The sequence below is a fragment of the Catharus ustulatus genome, chromosome 23, assembly GCF_009819885.2.
Source record: "Catharus ustulatus isolate bCatUst1 chromosome 23, bCatUst1.pri.v2, whole genome shotgun sequence".
NCBI classification, from domain to species: domain Eukaryota; kingdom Metazoa; phylum Chordata; class Aves; order Passeriformes; family Turdidae; genus Catharus; species Catharus ustulatus.
In genome coordinates, this window is record NC_046243.1 from 4,378,079 (window position 1) to 4,404,323 (window position 26,245).

Genomic DNA, 26,245 nt, shown 5'->3' on the forward strand with positions numbered 1-26,245 from the left:
CTCAGAGAGGCTCAGGCAGGGCTGCTCCCCTTCTCCTGCACACACTGACCCTGCTCCTCCTGGCCTGCACCTGGCCAGGGCACCTGCTGATCTGGACCTGGGCCCACAGGCTGCCTTCCCAGCTGGACCTCAGCCTTTCCCATCACCATGGACTTGTCAGATCATCGAGAACACCAGTGCTTGAGGCTGTGAGGCTCCCCATGGCCTTGTCCCTTAGCTCCTCTGATTGGTGATTTCTGATTTCCCAAGGACATATCTGATGGCAGTCAGCCCCTCTGGTAAGAACCAGGATCTTTGCCTGGCCCTGGCCAGCTCTCCCCCTTCCTATCAGTTGAAAAGCTAGGGAAACAAAAAGTAAAAACTACAGACAGAACCAGCCCACATGCAGGGTCCCAGGGGCTCTCTCCCAAGGTCTCTGATGGGATATGCACTCAACAGATCACCCATTGCTGTCCCTGTGCACTGTGGGTGCTCTGAACAAGCCCAGATCTCTCCAGCTTTCTGATAAGATTGTTTCAAAACTACAGAGAATGTAATGAAACACTCTCCAAGCCACAGTCTGGGCTTGTGAAATCAAAAGCAGCAAATGACATGGCTGCAGGCAGGCTGAGGTTTCCTGTTTCAGCTCCACACCACATTTATAGAGGTCATCATTCTGTACCTATCTCCTGCCTGGCCACATCAACTGGTCATCAGGACAGTGGCAGAAGATGCTGCTTCTCCTTCTGATCTCAAGTGCTTTTGTCCTGCCCTGGGCTGGGGCTGGTGAGTACACAGAGAGGGGACTTAGACAAGAACCTGCAAGGGCACAGATGGACACTGAGTAGTCAATCTCAGGCAAGGTTCCTGCCTTGCCTTCTCTCCTATCTCTACTCTCCTACTTTCCTCTCTCCTCTTATCTCTCAGCTCAGGGTGTGCCTGAAACCAGTGAGGCATCACAGGCAGCAGAGCTGTGCCCTTTGCTGGCATTTCAGTTATCCAGAGCCAGAGGTGTTCAGGCACCCCAGACAGTGCTGCTTGTCTTTCTCTCCATTGCAGCAGCAATGCTTTGCACAGCCCCAGGAAGGAGAGTTGCTGCTATCACTGGCACATGACACCAGAGGATGACCCTCTCCCTTCATGCAGCCCCAAACTTGTCAGGAAATAACTGCAAACATCATATTAACATTTCCCATCTCTCTTCCAGGAAGGATCATTGGTGGGAAGGAAGTTGTGCCCCACTCCAGACCCTACATGGCTTATTTAAAAATAAAAGTTAAAGATCAGTCTGGCTCAAAGCCTTCTTCCTGTGGAGGGTTCCTGATTCGCCCAGATGCAGTGCTCTCAGCAGCTCACTGTGTGCCTAAAAAAGGGTGAGACCCTGTGTTTGTTGTCCAGGTGATTTTTTTGAGTCTCACATTTTCCCAAAGGGCCTCAGCCCTGGTCTGGGCTGAAACAGCATCCTGTGTCTCTTCAGCCACAGCAGGGATCTCTGGAGCTGAGTGATCCCTGTGAGTTGCAGGAATTGTCTGGCAGGAGCTGAGTGTCCTTGGGGACAGGAATGCTCACAGTGGTCTCCAGGGTCATGGATCCTAGCATGGCTTACAGCTACTGCTGGACAAGAGGGTCCAGTGTCTCCCCTGCCCTGCCTCCCTTTGCCTTCAGCAGGGGGCAGCTGCCACCCGTGTGAGTGTGGGGTGAGGGATCCTCAGCTGGGCTGTGGAAGGGAGCCAGGGACAGAGGACAACTTGCTGAGAGCTGCTCTCTGGGGAGGTTTATCCCAGCACCAGCTCCCTGCAGGCCCCTGCACTGGGGGCTGTGTTCCTGTGGCCAATGAAGCTGGAACATGTTGGTGTTTCCTGGCACTAGATTGAAAGTCACTGTGATTCTGGGAGCCCACAACATAAATGTCCAAGAATGGAGCCAGCAGAGGATCCATGTTACAGACTGGGTCATTCATCCCAACTATTCTTCTGCTAGTTTACAAAATGACATTGCGCTGCTGAAGGTATGGACCAACACATTCTTCCTTCCTGAGGGATCTCCCCCTGCTCACCTCCCCAAACCTCTGAAATTGTTCCTAATCCTTGGCTGGCACTAACCCTGTGTTCTCTCTGCCTGACAGCTGAGGTCAAGGGCCAGGATCAATGAGAATGTGACATTTATTTCCATACCCAGGAGTAATGAACATGTGAGAGTAGGAACTAGATGTAGGGTGGCTGGCTGGGGGGATACATCTGTGTACGGGAGCACAACTGATGTGATGATGGAGGTGGATCTGAAGGTGCAAAATGAGACACTATGTCAGCAGGAATTCCATGACTACCTGCGTCGGTCCATGATCTGTGTTGGTGATCAGAACAGTGGAAAGTCAACTTACGAAGTAAGTGTTGTTTTGGGCTGCAAGCTTTGGAGTAGGTTGGGACTGGAGATTCGACTTGGTTCTCTGGGGAAAGTAAAGGGATGCCAGAATAAACCAGGACTTTCAGAATGATGACCTGAAGTTCTGAAGATGATATGATCCCTGTATTGGGGTGCACTTTCCTAACTATCAACATCATTTGCCTCTTTGCTTACTTGGGGATCTTCTACACAGCCTAGCCAGTGCTACAGTGTGTAAATTATCTGTGATACCCTTGCTAGGATGGCTTAGACATTTCCCCATGTCTAAAGTAGGCCTATGTTCTTTTTGAGTTTTTGAATCTCAAAGAACCTCCAGCCTGAATTGTTTCATGGGTGGGCTCAGAGGAGTAGTGAGGCAGCTACAGACCCTGCAGAGCTGGAGGAGGGGGAGGTGGTTGGAACAGGAGGTTCTTCACATGGAGGGAGGGAAGAGGAAACTTGTTCCTTAAGGCAGGGAGAGCATGTCTGACCCCTCTCATTCCTTTCATGACACAGGGTGATTCTGGTGGCCCATTAGTCTGCAATAAGAAGGCTCATGGCATTGTTTCTTATGGACCTTCAGGCCGCCTCCTACCTTTGGTATTTACCAGAGTCTCCTATTTTGTGCCCTGGATACGTCAGCAGCTGAGGAGGTTTGCACTCCAAGAGCTGCCTGCCTCTCCATCCTCCCAATAAAATGCTCAGTGCCCCTTCTCCACAGTGCATCAAACACCTGCTGGTGCTCAGAAGCTCCCAGGGGCAGCTGAGCTGGGCTCAGAGAAGCCCCCGTGGTGCAGGCACAGGCTTTTGCAGCAAGGAGAGTCTCCGTGGCAAAGTGAAAATGCAGCTCCCAAGTCCACACAGCTTCCCATTGTTCCCTTTCTCCCATTGCTGCTCCAGCTCTGCTTTCTGGCATTCAATAAAAGCATCTTCAAACTTGCTCGTGTCTGCAGCCTTCTTGGGCACTGGATGCAAACCCTGAGGGTGAGAATGAGGAGATGACACTCCTTGGGAGAAGCTGGGTGAGACTGTAGGTGGGACAGTGCAGTACAGGTGTCAGTCCCCAGATGCTGCCAATGCTCCCCTTGCCTCCATCAGCCTCTTGCAGTCAAGGCAGCAGGTTGATCCAGCAGCCTGTACAGAACATTTATCCAGGCTGTCAGGAACAGAGGCATCTCCCCATGCAAGGGGAGATCAGGTGGTGTAAGAGCTGAAAGGAGGGATGTGGGACTTTAGACTGGCTTTTAAAATGCTGTTTATTGTATCCAGATGATTCAGCAATTCACAGGTTGTGGGTGACAAGAGCCCAGCTCACAGCCTGTCATCCTCAGCTGTGGGTTTGTCTGAAGCCAACTCTAATTCTGGTTACAATGCATTATTGTACTTTTCATTGCAGAGCATCTTAATAGATGACAACCCATCAATGCTTTTACTGTTACCTATAACCTGTCATAACTGCTAACATTACCATATTCATGTTACTATTCTCCAATCACATAAAGTTAGTATGTTACTGTTTAAGCTAGAAGTTGTCTTTCAGTTGTTTTGCAGTGGGAAATTCTGAGGCCTGTTTTTCTACTTTCAGCATGGCACTTTTTGTTTGCTTGTGAAATCTTTTTGCTTGGTTAAAATGTTTTCTTTTTCTGGAGCTGAAGTGGATTTATCCTTTGATTTGAGCTATGAAAACCCCTTCCAAATAATGTGCTGATTTATCCATTGGCTTCTCAGTAACCCAGTAATACTGGCTCAGGAATTCTTTTCGTCTATATCAAAACTTGCTGCCCTTTCTATTTCTTTTTCAGATTCTACATTCAAAGATCTTTCTGCTATACATACATATCTGTGAGACCTTCCTGTCAGATCCCTGTCTGTCCCAACCATGTTGGATTCCAGTACCAACTGGAAACCCTCTTAGGATGCTTAGCCAGACTAAAGACCAGCCTGTTCACACCCTGTCTCCCCTTCAATGTCCCTGAACTTCAGATGAAGCATTTTCTTTACAACTGTGAAATGCCTGTGGGTTGAACTGGAAACTTTCTCACTGATCTGGATCATCTGATCAGACCTGACTGGGCCAGGAGTGCCCTTGTGGTTTGGTGATGGGATAGAAAGTGTCAGATAAGGCTGAGGCAAAAGCAGTACTGCAGAGATCAGCCTGATCAGTTGGGGCAGGAAGAGTTGCATTACTTTTAGGGTTTTTTTTGGTTATCATTTATCTAAGAAGGCCTACAATATACCCTCAGCAAGTGTGCTGTTGTTGCAAAACAGGAGAAAGTGGGTGATACACCAGAAAGCTGTTGTGTCATTCAGTGGGACCATGAGAGGCCAGAGATTTGGGCAGAGAGAAACCTGCAGAGGTTCAACAAGGACAGGTGTGGGGTCCTGCACTGGGGGAAGAACAACCCCAAAGCCCAGGCTGGGGGCTGACCTACCAGAGAGCAGCTGTGCAGAGAAGGACCTGGGGGTTTTGGTGGGTGGAAGCTGAGCATGAGCTGGCAGTGTGCCCTCGGGGCCAGGAGGGCCAAAAGGATCCTGAGGTGCATCAGGCAGAGTGTGGCCAGCAGGTCCAGGAGGGGATTGTGCCCCCATCCTCAGCTCTGCTGAGGCACACTTGGGCTGCTGTGTCCAGGCCTGGTCTGCTCAGAACAGGAAAGAAAAGGAGCTGCTGGAGAGGGTCCAGCAGAGGCCACAAAATGATTGAGGGACTGGAGCATCTCTGATGGAAAAGACTGTGGGAGCTGGGCCTGTTCAGTCTGGGAAGGGAAGAATGAGAGGGAGTCTCCTAAATGCTTTTAAATATCTGAATTTGGTGTCAGAAGGATGTGGGCATGTCCAGAAGGGACCAAGTGATGCCCACAGTCTGGCACATGCCCCCTCCACACTTTCCATCCAGTCCTGCACCACATTGGCTTTGATCTGCCACTCAATAAAAGCTCTTTCCACCCAAATTCCACCTCCTAATACCTCTCCCTATGTGCACCACTTTCTTCTCTTTCATGCAGTCAATGTGTGCCAGGATGCCTTAGGGTTTTAACTTTTCTCTTTTTCAAATCTTGTACTGCATTAGTGTATAAATCTAAACACCATATACAGTGTGAGTTACTGTCTTCACATTCTGGTCTGACTAAACAATTTCTCAGGGTCTGATATCCAAGGACACTCTATAACCTTGAAAATTATAAACAAATGTGAGTTGGGGGGAGCAAACTGGAGGTAAATGACTTCATTTCCTGAAACTGTAATTGGAGGATTAATCCCTGAAATGCAAATGGACCAAACTGACAACTCTCTGAAAAATTTATGACCTTTGTCCATCTTGGGTGTGGCCTTGATAGACTAATCTTAAAGAAATTAGGATTTGAGTTAAAATTTAGAAGAAACTGGGCTTGAAATAGTTATATGAAACTTAAATACTTGATTGCCTGTCATTTTATGTTTGCTTAACTGTGCTTGCAATGGGAAAGGAGTGAAACTGGTAGGTAGGTCCAAAGAAGACAAAGAATTGAAACCAGAAACACATTCTTTGTAAAACTGGAGTTGCCCCAAAAGCCATTTGTATTGTCATTAATAGAAAATTTCAGGGCGAGGAAGACTCGCCTTACTTCCTCCATCTAAGACCCCTCCCCACAAAAACAACCCCCAATTAATTCAAGAAGCCAATTGCCAATGCTTAATAGCTATTCCAACTAATTGCCATAGGAAGTGAGCGACAGGAGGGACTGGTATAATGAATATGTATTTGTTTGAAGCTTTTGTCAATAAATAGACTCTGTGACCATCTGTAATTTCGCAGTGCATATTAGGGGGTTACCCCATGCAGCTGCCCAGCTCTGAATAAACATATGTTTTCTAACTTTAAATTGTTAGAGAGTCTTTTTTCCGTCAAAATTGAGTATCGGTATTAGACCAATACTCATATTTTGGTAAATCCATTGGAGAATATGCAGGGACTCTACTCTCTGGCCAAGGGGCCAGCAGGGTTCATGACCCTTCTAGTGTGCCCAGCTGGGATCTTCCAAGGAACAGGGCTCCTTTTCCTCACTGGCACCCTGGGGAGCAGTTCTAGATCTGCCAGAGGCACAGACAGAAAGTATTTTTAAAAATTAAAAATAGGTACCTTTAAGAGAGGCAGACTGGCAAGACGCTGCGAGACGTCGAGCGCAAACTGAAAGGCCTAAAGTGGATTTGTTTGCAAGTTTCTGTGGAATTTGGTAGTGGTTTGTGTTCCAGGTGAGGCTGGAACTCTTGCCCCATAGTGGGGGAGTAGCGGCGAGCCAGTAGCGGGCGCTGGGAGTAGAGCTCGCGTGGCACGGAGTCGGTGGAACTCGGGCAGCTGTAATAACAGTGTTTCCAGTACTGTTGTGGTACGGGAGCTGTGGTGGCTCCAGTTTTATTTGTAGTTTAAAGGCAGCACGGTGGTGATTTCCAGCTTGGGGCACTGGCTGTGGGCATTGGTGTGTGGTGACTGCATTTTTGGCTAGCAGAGTACAGTGATCACAGTTTGTGTGCACTGAATGTGTGTGTGTGTGTGTGTGTGTGTGTGTGTGTGTGTTTGTGCATGCAGCTTGTTTTTGTGAGGTTTCTGTGCTTAGACTGTGGATTAGTGGTGCGCTGTATGTGTTAGGGTTTGTGTGTTCTTGAGAGCGTGTTGGCAAACGTTTTTTACGTGTAGGTTGTGAAAGAATTTTAAGTTTAATGCCTGAGGAGTAGAAAAGATATTTACGCCTGAAAAAACGTAGTAATTTGGAACACTTGCCTTATGTGAATTGCGTGAGCTAGGCTGTGTGTGTGTAAGCAGCAGAATTGTGGACAATGTATTACTGAGTGAGAGCAGCAGTTGTGTGTGATTAAGCTGTTTGTTTTGTGTTTAAAAGAAGTGAGCGTTGCGAGGCGGTCTAAAAATTATGTCCAGCACAGTCCAGCGTAATCCCGACAAAAGACACTGGTGGAGTGATCCAAGCTTTTTCATGGACAACGTCTCTGTTTCTGCTCAACCTTGAAAAGTTTTAATTGTGGCGGTTTGTTTTAATTTGTGGGAAAAAAAATACAGTACTTTTACGATTATAAGCCGCACCATTTTGACTAAAGTTTGGGTCCATATCCGGAAGTGCAGCTTGAATTCCGGAGCGGCTTTTGTATGAACGATTTTCAGAAATTTTCAAACCCAGAAGGGAAAACCTGCAGCAGCAACGAGCCGAGCAGGAGCCCACGTGGCCCCGGGGACAGGGAGGCGCTGCCAATCTGAGCCTGTGATATTTCTCTGTATTTTTTTTCAGTGTTTTCAGTCTTGTGCGGCTGAGTTGCTGCCTGGCTCTCCACCCACCCAAGCGGCTGAGCGGCTCTCCGCCCACCCAAGTGGCTGCCCGGGTCGCCGCCCACCCCAGTGTCTGCCCTGCTCTCCACTCGCCCAAGCAGCTGCCTACTCTCCTCTTGCCCGAGTGGCTGCCCGGCTGTGAGGCTGAGTGGCTGTTTAAAGGCAACGCGATCCATTGGAAATGCTTGTAAAACGACCACACGATTGTTCGTATCTTTTTCTGCTTGTAAATAAAACCTGCAGGGTACACTGCCGCAGCTGTTGCCTGTATCTTTTTTCACTTGGAAATAATGTTTCCAAGGTCGGCACCTGCCAGTAAACCCCATGATCCTGCGATTCTGTTACTAATTGGCAACTTTGTGGATGTTGCATGGGGATCCTTGCTGCAAACAAAAGTGCGGCTTACAATCCGGTGCGGCTTGTATATGGAGGAAAAACGAAACGTTGCCAACACCCCGGAAGTGCAGCTTATAATCAGTGTGGCTTGTAATCGTGAAATTACTGTAGTTAGTGTTTTGTGTACTTTTAGAATTGTTGGTGTAGGGGGTTAGTTTCTAAGTGACATGAGTCCAGAGTTGCTCCCCCCGCCACTGCAGAGAAATTGTGTCTTGACCAAAGTTTGAGAGATTTTTTGTGAATATTTAACTGAAGGTATAACGAGAGAGGCTTGGTTTACTAGTGACCAGTGATGAAGAGAAGAGAAAGTAAAGTTTTACTTTGTTATTTTGTGTAAGTTTTGTAAGTGAAGTGTTCGAGAGTGTTTGGTTGTGATATGAGCTCCCTTAGAGGTGAATAAAAAGGAGTTTCTCCTTACTTGTGCAGTGAGTGTGGTGAACATTTTGAAAAAAATCTATTGCCAATTTGTGTTGAAAAAAATAACCATTTGTCTTGGTCAGTGACTTGAGCTTTAGATGATTTGGTTCATTGGTTTTTACTGTTAACCCTTTATTTTGTCGGTTGCTTTTATTTCTTTCCCTTTCTTTTTGCTGATAAAATTATATGCGAAGGAATAGAAGGTTCAGGGAGGTAGATCCCAGGACAAAGGACCTTCCCTGTCCAAGCAGGAGCTGTGACTCTAAACCGTGAGTTGTGTTTCGTTGTGCAGTTTGTTGTGAATTTTAAGTCCAATAAATATAAAAGTAAAATATCTATAAAAATGGAATTTATAGTAAACACAAGGGCAACATATTTGATGTTAAATAAGGCCCTGATACCTATCATAAATAGTTATGTTATAATAAAGGGGAGAGTGGCCGATCTGAAAAAGCAAATTTTTGCAAACCATTAAAGAATAAATTGGAGAAACAGTGGGGAACTAATCGATTTTTGTATATGCCTGAATCTCCGTCTGCACTTTTGGACAGGGATCTGCTAGAGCAGCTGTAAGCAGAAATAATATTGAAAGATGGGGAAATTAGTTTGGAAGTAAAAGATCAACAATATGTGGAACTGTTAAGCTTAATGCTAATAAGCAAAAAAAATTGAAGTTAAAAATGAAGAAGAAATTCTTAAGAAAATAACAGATCAGATCTTCCCTAGGGTTTGGGTCTCTAATATACCAGGGAGAGCAAAGAATGCTCTACCAGTACAAATCTGGCTTAAAGAAGGAAAACAATCGGTAAGGGCCAAACAATATCCCTTAAAAAGGGAAGAGAGAGAAGGAATTAGCCCAATCATTGAGAACTTTTTGCAAATAGGAGTATTAACAGAATGTCAATCTGATTTTAATACTCCTATTTTGCCCGTGAAAAAGACTGATGGATCATACAGGTTAGTATGAGATTTAAGAGCTGTTAATAAGATAACTGAAGATTTATACCCAGTGGTTGCCAACCCCTACACCTTGTTAACTCGTTTAACACCTTGATTTACTGAAATATGTGTATTGGTCTAATACCAATACTCAGCTGTGACGCACAAAAGACTCTCTAACAATCTAAAGTTAGAGAGTGTATGTTTATTCAGCGTTTGGCAGCAGCGTGGGATAACCCCTAATACGCACTGCAAAATCACAGGTGATCACAGAATCCATTTATTGACAAAAGATTCAAACAAATACATATTCATAATACCAGCCCCTCCCATTGCCCCCTTCCTATGGTAAATAGCTTGAATAGCTATTAAGCATGCGTGGTTGGCTTCTTAAATTAAGTGGGGGTCGTTTTTGAGGGGAGATGTCTTAAAAGGAGGAAGTAAGGTGAGTCTTCCTCGCCCTGAACTCTCGACATTTTCTACCAATGGCAATACAAATGGCTTTTTGGGCAACTCCAATTCTGCAAAGAATGAGTTTCTGCTTGCAGTTATTTGTGTTCTTTGGACCTACCTACTAGTTTCATCTTTTCCCATTGCAAGCACAGTTAAGCAAGCATAAAATGACACGCAAGCAATTATTTAAGTTTCAGGTAACTATTACAAGTCCAGTTTCTTCTAACTTTTAACGCGAATCCTAATTTCTTTAAGATTAGTGTTTCACCCAACTATCTGATCTTGTTCCTAATCCTTGGCTGGCTCTCACCCCATGTTCTCTCTGCGTCACAGATGAAATGAAGGGCCAGGATCAATAAGAATGTGCAAATTATCTCCATACCCATCCGCAATGAATGCATGACAGCAGGAGCTAAATGTGAGGTGGTTGGCTGGGGCCAGAGGTCTTTGACAGGGCACTCCACTAATGTGATGATGGAGGTGGAACTGAAGGTGCAAAATGAGAAGCTATGTAAGCAGCAATCCGGTACCTACCAACATCAGTCCATGATGTGTGTTGGTGATGAGAACAGAGGAAAGTCAACTTACCATGTAAGTGTTGTTTTGGGCTTCAAGCTTGGGAGGAGGTTGGGACTGTAGAGTCATCTAGGTTCTCAGGTGAAGGTAAAAAAACAACAGAGTGAACCAGGACCTAGAGAATGATGAGCTGAAGCTCTGAAGCTGATGTGCACCCTGAATTGGAGTGCATTTTCCTAACTATTAACATAATTTGCTTTTTCACTAATTTGGGAATGTTCTACCCAGTCTAGCCAGTGCTTCGGTGTGTAAATTTTTTGTGATACCCTTGCTAGGATGGCTTAAATATTTCCCCATGTCTAAAGTCGGTCTATGTTCTTTTTGACCTTCTGAATCTCAAAGAACATCCAGCCTTAATTGTTTCATGGGTGGACTCAGAGTAGTACAGTAATTTCACGACTATAAGGTGCACCCATTTGACAAAAATTTTGGCCCAAACACGGAAATGAGTCTTATAGTCCAGTGCGCCTTATATAATGGACAAAGTTCGGAAATTTGCCAACCTGGAAGTGTGAGCTGCAAGCCGCGGGGGCAGCCGGCAGGGCCGCGGCTCCTGGGTGGAGGCGGTGCTGTGAGGCTGTGACTGCTGGGTGCCCGCGGGGCCGAGGCTGCTTGATAGCCGCAGAACCATGGGGCTACGGCTTCCAGGTGCCCGCTTGGCTGGGGCTACTGGGTGTATGCGGGGCTGGGGCTGCTGGCTGGATGCGGGGCCGCAGCAGCTGGGTTGAGGAGGGGCCTCGGCCAGCAATCGTGCGGGATGAGCTGGGGGCAGATCCTCACTGCAAAAAAAAAGTGCATCCTATAGTCCGGTGCGCCTTATGGTTGTGAAATTACTGTGGTGAGGCAGCTACAGACCCTGCAGAGCTGGAGGAGGGGGAGGTGGTTGGAACAGGAGGCTCTTCACATGGAGGGAGGGAAGAGGAAACTTGTTCCTTAAGGCAGGGAGAAGTTGTCTGACCCCTCTGACTCCTTTCATGACACAGGGTGATTCTGGTGGCCCATTTGTCTGCAATCAGAAGGCTCATGTCATTGATTCTTATGGACCTTCAGGCTGACTCTTCACTAAGGTATTCATGAGAGTCTTCTATTTTGAACCCTGCATACGTCAACAGCTGAGAGGTTTGCACTCCAAGAGCTGCCTGCCTCTCCATCCTCCCAATAAAATGCTCAGTACCCCTTCTCCACAATGCATCAAACACCTGCTGGTGCTCAGAAGCTCCCAGGGGCAGCTGAGCTGGGCTCAGAGAAGCCCCCGTGGTGCAGGCACAGGCTTTTGCAGCAAGGAGAGTCTCCGTGGCAAAGTGAAAATGCAGCTCCCAAGTCCACACAGCTTCCCATTGTTCCCTTTCTCCCACTGCTGCTCCAGCTCTGCTTTCTGGCATTCAATAAAAGCATCTTCAAACTTGCTCGTGTCTGCAGCCTTCTTGGGAACTGGATGCAAACCCTGAGGGTGAGAATGAGGAAATGACACTCCTTGGGAGAAGCTGGGTGAGACTGTAGGTGGGACAGTGCAGTACAGGTGTCAGTCCCCAGATGCTGCCAATGCTCCCCTTGCCTCCATCAGCCTCTTGCAGTCAAGGCAGCAGGTTGATCCAGCAGCCTGTACAGAACATTTATCCAGGCTGTCAGGAACTGAGGCATCTCCACATGCAAGGGGAGATCAGGTGGTGTAAGAGCTGAAAGGAGGGATGTGGGACTTCAGACTGGCTTTTTAAAATGCTGTTTATTGTATCCAGATGATTCAGCAATTCACAGGTTGTGGGTGACAAGAGCCCAGCCCACAACCTGTCATCCTCAGCTGTGGGTTTGTCTGAAGCCAACTCTAATTCTGGTTACAATGCCTTCTCAGTTATCCAGACTATAAGACTGAGTGAGCAAATCTTTTTTTCTATATCAAAACTTGCTGCCATTTCCATTTCTTCTTCAGATTCTACATTCAAAGATCTTTCCACTGCACATTAATATCCCTCAGAACTTCCTGTCAGATCCCTTTCCATCCCAACAATGTTGGTTTACCGTCCCAATCTGAAACCCTCTTAGGATGCTTAGCCAGACTAAAGACCAGCCTGTTCACACCCTGTCTCACCTTCAATGTCCCTGAACCTCAGATGAAACATTTTCTTTACAACTGGGCAATGCCTGTGGGTTGAACTGGAAACTTTCTCGCTTATCTGGATCATCTGATCAGACCTGACTGGACCAGGAGGTGCCCTTGTGGTTTGGTGATGGGATAGAAAGTGTCAGATAAGGCTGAGGTAAAAGCAGTACTGCAGAGATAAGCCTGAGCAGTTGTGGCAGGAAGAGTTGCATTACTTTTTGGCTTTTTATTTGTTATCATTTATCTAAGAAGGCCTACAATATACCCTCAGCAAGTGTGCCGTTATTGCAAAACAGGAGAAAGTGGGTGATACACCAGAAAGCTGTTGTGTCATTCAGTGGGACCTTGAGAGGCCACAGAGTTGGGCAGAGAGAAACCTGCAGAGGTTCAACAAGGACAGGTGTGGGGTCCTGCACTGGGGGAAGAACAATCCCAAAGTCCAGGCTGGGGGCTGACCTACCAGAGAGCAGCTGTGCAGAGAAGGACCTGGGGGTTTTGGTGGGTGGAAGCTGAGCATGAGCTGGCAGTGTGCCCTCGGGGCCAGGAGGGCCAAAAGGATCCTGAGGGGCATCAGGCAGAGTGTGGCCAGCAGGTCCAGGAGGGGATTGTGCCCCCATCCTCAACTCTGCTTAGGCACACTTGGGCTGCTGTGTCCAGGCCTGTTCTGCTCAGAACAGGAAAGAAAAGGAGCTGCTGCAGAGGGTCCAGTAGAATCCACAAAATGATTGAGGGACTGGAGCATCTCTGATGGGAAAGACTGTAGGAGCTGGGCTTGTTTGGTCTGGGAAGGGAAGAATGTGATGGAATCTCCTAAATGCATTTAAATATCTGAGTTGGGTGTCAGGAGGATGTGGGCATGTCCAGAAAGGACCAAGGGATGCCCACAATCTGGCACATGCCTTCTCCATACTTTCCATCCAGTCCTGCACCACACTGACTTAGATCTGCCACCCAATAATATCTTTTTCCATCCAAATTCCACCTCCTAATATCCCTCTCTATGTTCAGCACCTTCTTCTCTTTCATGTTGTCAATGTGTGCCATGATGCCTTAGGATTTTAGCTTTTCTATTTTTCAAACCTTGTACCTCATTAGTGTATAAATCTAAACTCCATATACAGTGTGAGTTACTGTCTTCACATTCTGGTCTGACTAAACAATTCCTCAGGGCCTGAGATCCAAGGACTCTCTACAGTCTCAAAAATTATAAATACAATTGAGTTGGGGGGAGCAATCTGGTGGCATATGCCTTCAATACCTGATACTGCAATTAGAGGATTTGCCCCTGATATGGAAATAGACCAAACTGACAATTGTCTGAAAAACTCATGACCTTTGTCCACCTTGGGTGTGGCCTCTGAGAGGCTTCTGACTGCCCAAACTATAGCTCTTGAAGGCCTTTAATAAATACCAGCTTTGTTATCTTAGTCTGGTCCAGTCTCTCTTCCAGGTAGCCACTCCAAGGCATCAGCCATGAGAGGAGTCAGCAGATTCAGTGACCATGTGGAAGATGGACAGGATCTGCCCAGGGCACGTTCCTGTGTTCCTGCCCAGGGGCTCCTTGTCCACACAGGTTCTGAGGCTGGGACTCACCAGAACCAAGCAGGTCTGGCACAGTGTCAGATGGTGAGGATGGAGAGTTGGGCAAGGCAAGAACCAAGGATCTGCCTGCCTGGGTAAAGACATGAGAAATGAGGAAAATTAAAAGTGCTCTTTCATGGGAGTGTTATGAATGACATTCTATTTGTCCAGTTTATCAAACAAGAAGATTAAATGTAGCAGCAGATTTGTTTAATAGTAAGAATTGTATATACAGTAATTTCACGATTACAAGCCGCACCTAGTTATAAGCTGCTCTGTTGTTCACAGCGAGGACACGCGTTCAACATAGTTGCCAATTAGTAACGCAAATGCAGGATCGCGGGGTTTACTGGCTCGGCTCGGGGCCGGTTGGTTTCGGCCTGCTTGGGGGTGCTGATGGGTCCGGGTGGCCCAGCTCAGCACTGGTGCTCCGCTCAGGGCTGGCCGCTGCTGCCGCCGCCACTGGGCTCATTTGCCCCAGCCCGGCACTGCCCTGTGATAGCAGGCTGGAACGGAGCCCGCCGGCATTTGAAGCAGTGGCAGCAGGCGGGGATGGAGCCCCCTGGCACCCATGGTCCCACGGCGGCAGGAGGGGAAGGAGCCCCCCCCACTCCCGCGGCTGCAGGCGGGGGCGAGAACCCCCTGCTTCCCCCCCATGGCTGTGGAGCTAGCAGGAGGGAGTCCCCCACCTTCCCCCTCATCTACGGGGCTGGCAGGAGGGAGCCCCTGCCTCCCCTCCCTGCGCTGCTTGGCATGGAGCCCACCTCCACCTGCTGCGCAACAGAGTAACCAATTTGTAACAATTCCGCAATCCCGGGTTTTACTGGCAGTTGCTCGGCTCGGCAGCCTGGCTGGCACCTCCGGGGTTGGAAATTTCCAAACTTTTTCACATATTAGCCACTCCTGAGTGCAAGCTGTATTTCCGGGGTGGGAGCAAAATTTTAGTCAAAATGGTGCGGCTTATAATCGTGAAATTACTGTAAATGTATGCAATCCAAATATATATTGGGTACATATGTTTAAGTATATACAAAATTTCGCATTGATTAATTTAGTGTAATTGAGGTTTGAATAAAGCATAAGCAAAACTGACAGGGGGTACAGGGAGGGGCTCGCCTGTACTGAACATTCAAGCTAAAAATCTCACTTATCTACTCTTTGATAATAAGTATTAATACAGAAATTTCTGGAAAGCTCCTCCCACTTTCTATTCCTTAGATCTACATCACTATGTTTTGTTGCTCTATCAGGAGTTAGAGGTCTCTCATCCTTTCGGGCTCTTATTTCTGAGGAAGGCTCCTTGTCTTCATCATGTCTGCTGTGTAATCTTGCAGGTAGCGCAGCTGCACTAGGCTTGGGGTTATGTACAGTAGTTTCACGAATACAAGCCGCACGGATTATAAGCCGCACCCCCGGTGCCTCGGCAATGTTGCTGTCTTTGTCAATAGATAAGCCGCACCCCGAATATTAGCCGCACTTTCGTTCGTCGCGAGAATCCGTGCGCAGCTTTCACAAATTGGCCAATTAGTAACAGGATCGCGGCATAGCGGGCTTTACTGGCTCGGGGCAGGGCCAGGAAGGCTCAGCCCGCTCATGGTTGCCGACGGGGCCGGGTGGCCCAGCTCAGCGCCACGGCTTGGCGGGGCTGGCCGGGTGGTACTGCCGCCGCCGCCGGGCTCGCTGGCCCCCCTCTCCCGTCAGCACCGCCCCGCTGCCGCGTTCGCTCGCCCGGCCGGCGGGCTGCCGCCGCCGCCGCCGGGCTCGCCGGCCGCGCCTGCGCTGCGTTCGCTAGCCCTGCCAGGCGGGCTGCCGCCGCCGCCGCCGGGCTCGCCGGCCGCCCCCTCCCGTCTGCACCGCCGCCACGTTTCCTCGCCCTGGCCGGCACTGCAGGCCCCCGCACCGCAGGGCTCCCCCACGCTGCTGGCCCCGATTCTGCTGGGCTTCCCCCGCTGCCAGGCAGCCCCACCCGCCGGCCTTCCTGCTTCTGCCATGCTCCCCTGCACTGCTAGCCCCAGTTCTCCCGGGCTCCCCCGCCCTGCTGGCTCAGGCTCTGCCGCCCGCCCCCCACACCGCTGACCCCGCCTCTGCCAGGCTTTCCCACCTCTGCCGGGGCCGACTGGGCTCCAGCTTGGCTTGGGGCTGCCGCGGGCTCTCACTTCCGTGTTGGCAGCTTTTAGAATTTTGTTAATGTATTAGCCGCCCCGGAATATTGGCCGCACTTCCGGGTTTCCACCAAAATTTTGGTCAAATTGGTGCGGCTTGTATTCGTGAAATTACTGTAATTAAGTACATGTTCCCACAATAAAACCTTATCCAAGTTCCTTGCCTGGAATCATCCCAACTTGGGCCTTTCCAAGGTAAACTTTTTATTTGTAGTTGTTGCTTATAAAACCTACACACTTCTACTACTACATCCTTCTAGTCCCACATTTGGAGGGTTCCATCTGCTTTGTCCCGTTTCCTTTTTCCTTTTTGCTTTGTACAGTAAAATCAAGTAAAATCTTGTTAATATTGTTAAAATTTAGTTAGCACAAATCATATTTATCACACCCCTCCTCAGGATTTCTCCAATTTGCTGATGATTTGTACCCTCCCCTTGAACCTCACCCATATTTCAGCTGTTGTACCCTCGCATTTTCTGTCTTTTGCCCCCAAATTCCCCAGTGCAATAAAACCATACCTCCTTTCTCCAAGGTACCCACAGTGCTGGAGGAAAGGGATGGCTGGCCCTGAAGGCCACATGTCCATTCACAGCACAGCTGAGGCCAGGCTGCAGCACTGAGGGTGTGGATTACAGACCATGGTTGGGACAGGCAGAGTCACCTGTGGTTGTGAGCCAATGTCTTGGGGTGACTTGATGATGCTTGTATCTCCAATTATCTGTTCTGTTGGTGCTGAATATTGAGTTCTGCAGCTTTAAAACTGGTTCCAGGAGTGAAGCGGGAGAGAAGAGGTGCAGAGTTTGTTATCGTGGATGGCACTTGCTGTCCCACATCCTTCACACAGACTGTGTTTTCTGCAGTGGGCAGCAGGAGAGAGCTTTCCTTTGCTTTTGGTTAGTTTTTCTGGCTAGCTGAAGCAAAGAACTTCCATGGTCTGTAATATTTTGTAGGATTTTTTTCCCTTTTCTTAAAATTGTTTGAACCTGCTCTGCACTGAAAACACAGAAGAACACCGGGAACTCACAGCTGAGGCCCACCAGGCCTGACATGGGCTGCGACATTTCCAAATGTCAAAAGAATTTAAATCAGACTGAGTGAGCTTGGCTGCAACCCACAAAAGGTACTCTGTGGAATTTGTCATCCCTTCAGTGCAATGAGAGGTTTTATTACTTAATAGGGTTCATTTTTGTACTGGGAAGTGCTTTGCCTGTTAAATAAACAGAGATTTTTCCCTACTTCTCTCTGAAGAAATATTATCCTGAACCAAGTGGTGGAGGGACTGCTTGAATCTGTTTCATAGAGGAATACCATTCAAAAATTTTCTCCCAAATTTGCCCAAAACCAGGAGAGCCAGGCACACTCAAACTCTGGAGGATTGCTGCCTCTGCTCTGCAAGCTTTCATGGGAGCTCCTCCTCTCCACCCTCAGCCCTTCCAGCAGACAGCTTTCAGGAGGATCCCCATACACCTACCACAGTCCATTGTCTTTTTACAACACAGGGCAAGGGGCAATGCCAGCATGCTCTACAGGATTTATTTGTGGGTTTTCTTTAGGCCAAAGCCATGCAAAACTGGGAACATCCTGGAGGTTCCACTGGCTGGGCTCATGGCCAAGGAGGGTCAGGGAAGCGAGGGCTGAGTCCCTTGCAGCTTGTGACTCTGGAGCCAGAGGTGCCAGGGAGGGCTCAGACAGGCTCAGGCAGGGCTGCTCCCCTTCTCCTGCACACACTGACCCTGCTCCTCCTGGCCTGCACCTGGCCAGGGCACCTGCTGATCTGGACCTGGGCCCACAGGCTGCCTTCCCAGCTGGACCTCAGCCTTTCCCATCACCATGGACTTGTCAGATCATCGAGAACACCAGTGCTTGAGGCTGTGAGGCTCCCACTGGCCTTGTCCCTTAGCTCCTCTGATTGGTGATTTCTGATTTCCCAAGGACATCTCTGATGGCAGTCAGCCCCTCTGATAAGAACCAGGATCTTTGCCTGGCCCTGGCCAGCTCTCCCCCTTCCTATCAGTTGAAAAGGGTGGAAACAAAAACAAAAACAAAAAACAAAACAAAAGCAAAACCAAAAAAGTATAGAAAGAACCAGCCTATATGCAGGGTCTAATGGGCTCTCTCTAAAGGTCTCTGATGGGATATGCACTCAACAGATCACCCATTGCTGTCCCTGTGTGCTGTGGGTGCACTGAACAAGCCCAAATCTCTCCAGCGTTTTTGAGAAGATTGTGACAAAAACACAGAGAATGTCATAAACCACTCTCCAAACCAAAGTCTGGGCTTGTGAAATCAAAAGTAGCAAATGACATGGCTGCAGGCAGGCTGAGGTTTCCTGTTTCAGCTCCACACCACATTTATAGAGGTTATCATTCTGTACCTATCTCCTGCCTGGCCACATCAACTGCTCATCAGGACAGTGGCAGAAGATGCTGCTTCTCCTTCTGATCTCAAGTGCTTTTGTCCTGCCCTGGGCTGGGGCTGGTGAGTACACAGAGAGGGGACTTAGACAAGAACCTGCAAGGGCACAGATGGACACTGGGTAGTCAATCTCAGGCAAGGTTCCTGCCTCTCCTTCTCTCCTATCTCTACTCTCCTACTTTCCTTTGTCCCCTATCTCTCAGCTCAGGGTGTGCCTGAAACCAGTGAGGCATCACAGGTAGCAGAGCTGTGCCCTTTGCTGGCATTTCAGTTATCCAGAGCCAGGGGTGTTCAGGCACCCCAGACAGTGCTGCTTGTCTTTCTCTCCATTGCAGCAGCAATGCTTTGGACAGCCCCAGGAAGGAGAGTTGCTGCTATCACTGGCACATGACAGCAGAGGATGACCCTCTCCCTTCATGCAGCCCCAAACTTGACAGGAAATAACTGCAAACATCATATTAACATTTCCCATCTCTCTTCCAGGAAGGATCATTGGTGGGAAGGAAGTTAAGCCCCACTCTAGACCCTACATGGCTTATTTAAAAATCCAAGTTACAAATAAGACTGCTACGGATCGTTATTCCTGTGGAGGGTTCCTGATTCGCCCAGATGCAGTGCTCTCAGCAGCTCACTGTGTGGATGAAAATGGGTTAGAGGCTGTCTTTCTTATACTGGAGAATTTTTTGAGTCTCACATTTTCCTATAGGACCTCAGCCCTGGTATTGTCTGAAACAGCGCCCTTTGTCTCTTCAGCCAGAGCAGGTATCTCTGGAGCTTAGTGATCCCTGTGAGTTGCAGGAATTGTCTGGCAGGAGCTGAGTGTCCTTGGGGACAGGAATGCTCACAGTGGTCTCCAGGGTCATGGATCCTTGCATGGCTTAGAGCTACTGCTGGACAAGAGGGTCCAGTGTCTCCCCTGCCCTACCTCCCTTTGCCTTCAGCATGGGGCAGCTGCCACCCGTGTGAGTGTGGGGTGAGGGATCCTCAGCTGGGCTGTGGAAGGGAGCCAGGGACAGAGGACAACTTGCTGAGAGCTGCTCTCTGGGGAGGTTTATCCCAGCACCAGCTCCCTGCAGGCCCCTGCACTGGGGGCTGTGTTCCTGTGGCCAGTGCAGCTGGAACATGTTGGTGTTTCCTGGCAGGACGGTGAAGGTCACTGTGATTCTGGGAGCCCACAACATCCACGACGAAGAACAGAGCCAGCAGAGGATCCGTGCCAAAAAGTGGGTCATCCATCCCAACTTTCATCGTGAAGGCCATGTAAATGACATTGTGCTGCTGAAGGTTTGGCCCAAGAAATCCTTCCTTCCTTCCTGAGGGATCTCCCACTGCTCACCTCCCCCAACCTCTGAACTTACTCCTAATCCTTGGCTGGCTCTCACCCCATGTTCTCTCTGCCTGACAGCTGGAGACAAATGCCACGATCAATGCGTATGTGCGAACAATCTCCTTACCCAGACACAATGAAGGTGTGCGAGTAGGAACTGAATGTGAGGTGGCGGGTTGGGGCCTGACGTCTTTGGAAAGGAGAAAGACTGATGTGATGATGAAGGTGGTTCTGGAGGTGCAAAATGACACGCTATGTAAGCCACGATTCCGTAAATACCAGCGTCAGTCCATGATGTGTGTTGGTGATGAGAGCAGGAGAAAGTCAACTTACAAGGTAAGTGTAGTTTTGGGCTGCAAGCTTGGGAGGAGGTTGGGACTGGGCCATCACCTTGGTTCTGAGGTGAAGATAAAAGGATGCCAGAGTGACCCTGGGCTTTCAGAATGATGAGCTGAAGCTCTGAAGCTGATGTGTTCCCTCAATTGGGGTGCCTTTTCCTACCTATCAAACTGACTTGATTTTACTTCCTTGGGGACGTTCTATCCAGTCTAGCTAGGGCTACGATGTGTAAATTCTTAAATTGATCTATGTTCTTTTGAGCTTTTGAATGTCAAAGAGCCTCCAGCCTGAATTGTTTCATGGGTTGGCTCAGAGGAGTAGTGAGGCAGCTAGAGATCCTGCAGAGCTGGAGGAGGGGGAGGTGGTTGGAACAGGAGGTTCTTCACATGGAAGGAGGGAAGAGGAAACTTGTTCCTTAAGGCAGGGAGAGCATGTCTGACCCCTCTCATTCCTTTCATGACACAGGGTGATTCTGGTGGCCCATTAGTCTGCAATAAGAAGGCTCATGGCATTGTTTCTCGTGCACGTAAAAGACACATCTTCCCTGAGGTATTTACCAGAGTCTCCTATTTTGAGCCCTGGATACATGACCAGCTGAGGAGGTTTGCACTCCAAGAGCTGCCTGCCTCTCCATCCTCCCAATAAAATGCTCAGTGCCCCTTCTCCACAATGCATCAAACACCTGCTGGTGCTCAGAAGCTCCCAGGGGCAGCTGAGCTGGGCTCAGAGAAGCCCCCGTGGTGCAGGCACAGGCTTTTGCAGCAAGGAGAGTCTCCGTGGCAAAGTGAAAATGCAGCTCCCAAGTCCACACAGCTTCCCATTGCTCCCTTTCTCCCACTGCTGCTCCAGCTCTGCTTTCTGGCATTCAATAAAAGCATCTTCAAACTTGCTCGTGTCTGCAGCCTTCTTGGGAACTGGATGCAAACCCTGAGTGTGAGAATGAGGATGTGACACTCCTTGGGAGAAGCTGGGTGAGACTGTAGGTGGGACAGTGCAGTACAGGTGTCAGTCCCCAGATGCTGCCAATGCTCCCCTTGCCTCCATCAGCCTGTTGCAGTCAAGGCAGCAGGTTGATCCAGCAGCCTGTACAGAACATTTATCCAGCCTGTCAGGAACTGAGGCATCTCCACATGCAAGGGGAGATCAGGTGGTGTAAGAGCTGAAAGGAGGGATGTGGGACTTCAGACTGGCTTTTTAAAATGCTGTTTATTGTATCCAGATGATTCAGCAATTCACAGGTTGCGGGTGACAAGAGCCCAGCCCACAACCTGTCAGCCTCAGCTGTGGGTTTGTCTGAAGCCAACTCTAATTCTGGTTACAATGCCTTCTCAGTTATCCAGACTATAAGACTGAGTGAGCAAATCTTTTTTTCTATATCAAAACTTGCTGCCATTTCCATTTCTTCTTCAGATTCTACATTCAAAGATCTTTCCACTGCACATTAATATCCCTCAGAACTTCCTGTCAGATCCCTGTCCATCCCAACCATGTTGGATTCCAGTACCAATTTGAAACCCTCTTAGGATGCTTAGCCAGACTAAAGACCAGCCTGTTCACACCCTGTCTCCCCTTCAATGTCCCTGAACATCAGATGAAATATTTTCTTTACAACTGTGAAATGCCTCTGGGTTGAACTGGAAACTTTCTCACTGATCTGGATCATCTGATCAGACCTGACTGGACCAGGAGTGCCCTTGTGGTTTGGTGATGGGATAGAAAGTGTCAGATAAGGCTGAGGCAAAAGCAGTACTGCAGAGATAAGCCTGATCAGTTGGGGTAGGAAGAATTGCATTACTTTTTGGCTTTTTTTTGGTTATCATTTTTCTAAGAAGGCCTACAATATACCCTCAGCAAGTGTGCTGTTGTTGCAAAACAGGAGAAAGTGGGTGATACACCAGAAAGCTGTTGTGTCATTCAGTGGGACCATGATAGACCACAGAGTTGGGCAGAGAGAAACCTGCAGAGGTTCAACAAGGACAGGTGTGGGGTCCTGCACTGGGGGAAGAACAACCCCAAAGCCCAGGCTGGGGGCTGACCTACCAGAGAGCAGCTGTGCAGAGAAGGACCTGGGGGTTTTGGTGGGTGGAAGCTGAGCATGAGCTGGCAGTGTGCCCTCGGGGTCAGGAGGACCAAAAGGATCCTGAGGTGCATCAGGCAGAGTGTGGCCAGCAGGTCCAGGAGGGGATTGTGCCCCCATCCTCAGCTCTGCTGAGGCACACTTGGGCTGCTGTGTCCAGGCCTGGTCTGCTCAGAACAGGAAAGAAAAGGAGCTGCTGCAGAGGGTCCAGCAGAGGCCACAAAATGATTGAGGGCCTGGAGCATCTCTGATGGAAAAGACTGTGGGAGCTGGGCCTGTTCAGTATGGAAAGGGAAGAATGAGAGGGAATCTCCTAAATGCATTTAAATATCTGAGTTGGGTGTCAGAAGGATGTGGGCATGTCCAGAAGGGACCAAGGGATGCCCACAATCTGGCACATGCCCCCTCCACACTTTCTATCCAGTCCTGCACCACACTTGCTTTGATCAACCACCCAATAACATCTTTTTCCATCCAAACTCCACCTCCTAATACTTATCTGTAGGTGCAAAATTTCTTCTCTTTCACAATGCCAATGTATGCCATGATGCCTTAGTGTTTTAGGTTTTCTATTTTCCAAATCTTGTACTGCATTAGTGTATAAATCTAAACTCCATATACAGTGTGAGTTACTGTCTTCACATTCTGGTCTGACTAAACAATTCCTCTGGGCCTGAGATCCATGGACATACTTCAGTCTTGAAAAATACAGAGAAAATTGAGTTGGGTGGAGCAAACTGGGGGCGTATGACTGCACTACCTGAAACTGTAATTGTAGGAATAAGCCCTGATATGGAAATGGACCAAGCTGACAATTGTCTGAAAAACTCATGACCTTTGTCCACCTTGGGTGTGGCCTCTGAGAGGCTTCTGACTGCCCAAGCTATAGCTCTTGAAGGCCTTTAATAAATACCAGCTTTGTTATCTTAGTCTGGTCCAGTCTCTCTTCCAGGTACCCACTCCAAGGCATCAGCCATGAGAGGAGTCAGCAGATTCAGTGACCATGTGGAAGATGGACAGGATCTGCCCAGGGCACGTTCCTGTGTTCCTGCCCAGGGGCTCCTTGTCCACACAGGTTCTGAGGGTGGGACTCACCAGAACCAAGCAGGTCTGGCACAGTGTCAGATGGTGAGGATGGAGAGATGGGCAAGGCAAGAACCAAGGAGCTGCCTGCCACGGTAAAGACATGAGAAAGGAAAATTAAAGGTGCTCTTTCATGGGATTGTTTTAAATGACATTCTATTTGTCCAGTTGATCAAAGAATAAGATCAAATTTAGGAGCAATTTTGTTTAATAGTAAGAATTCTATATAAATGGATGCAATCCAAATATATGTTAGATAGATATGTTTAAGTATATACAAAATTAAGCAGTGAGTGATTTAGTATAACTGAGGTTCTTATAAAGCATAGGCAAAACTGACCTTGTGTACGGGGAGGTGCTCGCCCATAACGAACTATCAAGGTAAAAATCTCACTTATCTACTGTTTGCAAATATGTATTAATACAGAATTTTCAGGAAAGCTCCTCCTAGTTTCTATTCCTAAAATCTATGTCACTATGTTGTGTTGCTCTATTAGTAGTTAGGGGTCTCTCATCCTTTCGGGGGTCTTATTTCTGAGGAAGGCTCCTTGTCTTCATCGTGTCAACTGTGGAACCCTGCAGGTAGTGTGAGTGCACTGGGATTGGGGTTATGTAATTAAGCACATGTTCCCACAAGAACGCCTTATCCTAGTTCCTTGCCTAGAATCATCCCAGTTTTGACCATTCCAAGTTCAAACTTTTTATTTCTAGATGTTGCTTATCAAACCTACAGATTCTACCTCTAAATCCTTCAAGTCCCACATTTGGAGGGTTCCATCTGCTTTGTCCTGTTTCCTTTTTCCTTTTTTGCTTTGTAACAATCAAGTACAATATTGCTAATATAGTTACAATTTAGTTAGCACAAATCACATTGATCACACCCATCCCTAGGAATTCTCCAATTTACAGTAATTTCACGATTCTAAACCGCACTGAGTATAAGCCGTACTTCTGGGTTTCAGCAACTTTTCGTTCTTTGTCCATATATAAGCCACATCTGATTATAAGCCTCACTTTCGGTTCGGACCAAAATTTTAGTCAAAATGGTGCGGCTTATAATCGTGAAGTTACTGTACTGATGATTTGTACCCTAGCTTTGAACCCCCCCATATTTCAACTGTTGTACCCTTGCATTTTCTCTCTTTTGCCCCCAAATTTCCCAGTGCAATAAAACCGTACCTCCTTTCTCCAGGGTACCCACAGTGCTGGAGGAAAGGGTTGGCTGGACCTGAGGGCCACATGTCCATTCACAGCACAGCTGAGGCCAGGTTGCAGCACTGAGGGTGTGGATTACAGACCATGACTGGGACAGGCAGAGTCACCTGTGGTTGTGAGCCAATGTCTTGGGGTGACTTGATGATGTTTGTATCTGCAATCGTCTGTTCTGTGGGTGTTGAATTTTGAGTTCTGCATCTTTGAGTATGGTTCCAGGAGTGAAGGGGGAGAGAAGAGGTGCAGAGTTTGCACTTTCTCCCCTGCATGCTTCACACAGACCGTGTTGTCTCCAGTGGACAGCAGGAGAGAGCTCTCCTTTGCTCTTGGTTAGTTTTTCTGGCTAGCTGAAGCAAAGAAGTTCATTGGACTGTAAATTTTTGTAGAATTTTTTTCCTTTTTCTTAGAATTGTTTGACCCTACTCTGGACTGAAAACCCAGAAGAGCACTGGCAGCTCACACCAGGGGCACACCAGGCCTGGCCTGGGCTGTGACATTTCCCAACGTTAGAAGAATTAAAATCAGAGTACAGTAATTTCATGACTATAGGGCTTGCCCTCTTGACTAAAATTTTGGTCCAAACCCGGAAGTGCGCTTTATAGGCCAGTGTGTCTTATATAATGTACAAAGTAGCGAAATTTGCTGACTCCTGGAGGTACGCCTTATAGTCCGGTGCACCTTATGGTCGTGAAATTACTGTAAGTGTGTTGGGTTGAAACCCACAAAGGGATTCTACTGAATTTGAAAACTCGTCAGAGCAACGAGGGGTATTATTACTTAATAATGTTAATTTTTGTGCTGGAAATTGCTTTGCCTTGTGAATAAACCGGGCTTTCCCCCTATTTCTCTGAAGAAATATTTCCCTGAATCTGCTGGGCTTCGGACTACTTGAATCAGCTTCATAGAGGAATCCCATTCAAAAATTATCTCCCAAATTTGCCAAAAACTAGGACAGCCAGACACACTCAGGCTCTGGAGGATTGCTGCCTCTGTTCGGCAAGCTTTCATGGGAGCTCCTCCTCTCCACCCTCAGCCCTTCCAGCAAACAGCTTTCAGGAGGATCCCCATACACCTACTACAGTCCATTGCCTTTTTACAACACAGGGCAAGGGGCAATGCCAGCATGCTCTAGAGGATTTATTTGTGGGTTTTCTCTAGGCCAAAGCCATGCAAAACTGGTAACATCCTGGAGGTTTCACTGGCTGGGCTCATGGCCAAGGAGGGTCAGGGAAACCAGGGCTGAGTCCCTTGCAGCTTGTAACTCTGGAGCCAGAGGTGCCAGGGAGGGCTCAGAGAGGCTCAGGCAGGGCTGCTCCCCTTCTCCTGCACACACTGACCCTGCTCCTCCTGGCCTGCACCTGGCCAGGGCACCTGCTGATCTGGACCTGGGCCCACAGGCTGCCTTCCCAGCTGGACCTCAGCCTTTCCCATAACCATGGACTTGTCAGATCATCGAGAACACCAGTGCTTGAGGCTGTGAGGCTCCCCCTGGCCT

The 26,245-nt window shown here is 48.3% G+C and overlaps 2 protein-coding genes across 2 annotated transcripts; both read left to right on the top strand.

Annotated features, from left to right (window-relative positions):
* The first annotated feature begins 577 nt into the window (after window positions 1-577).
* LOC117006611 (cathepsin G-like) lies at window positions 578-3,240 on the top strand. The gene is made up of 5 exons (XM_033079146.1): window positions 578-765; window positions 1,187-1,352; window positions 1,849-1,987; window positions 2,105-2,362; window positions 2,878-3,240. Exons 1-5 carry the CDS (start codon window positions 711-713, stop codon window positions 3,055-3,057), a joined length of 798 nt encoding a protein of 265 aa, XP_032935037.1. The 5' UTR covers window positions 578-710; the 3' UTR covers window positions 3,058-3,240.
* A 15,480-nt stretch (window positions 3,241-18,720) lies between these two features.
* Window positions 18,721-21,023, top strand: LOC117006276 (cathepsin G-like). The gene is made up of 5 exons (XM_033078651.1): window positions 18,721-18,775; window positions 19,196-19,361; window positions 19,855-19,996; window positions 20,118-20,375; window positions 20,844-21,023. Exons 1-5 carry the CDS (start codon window positions 18,721-18,723, stop codon window positions 21,021-21,023), a joined length of 801 nt encoding a protein of 266 aa, XP_032934542.1.
* Window positions 21,024-26,245: the final 5,222 nt, after the last annotated feature.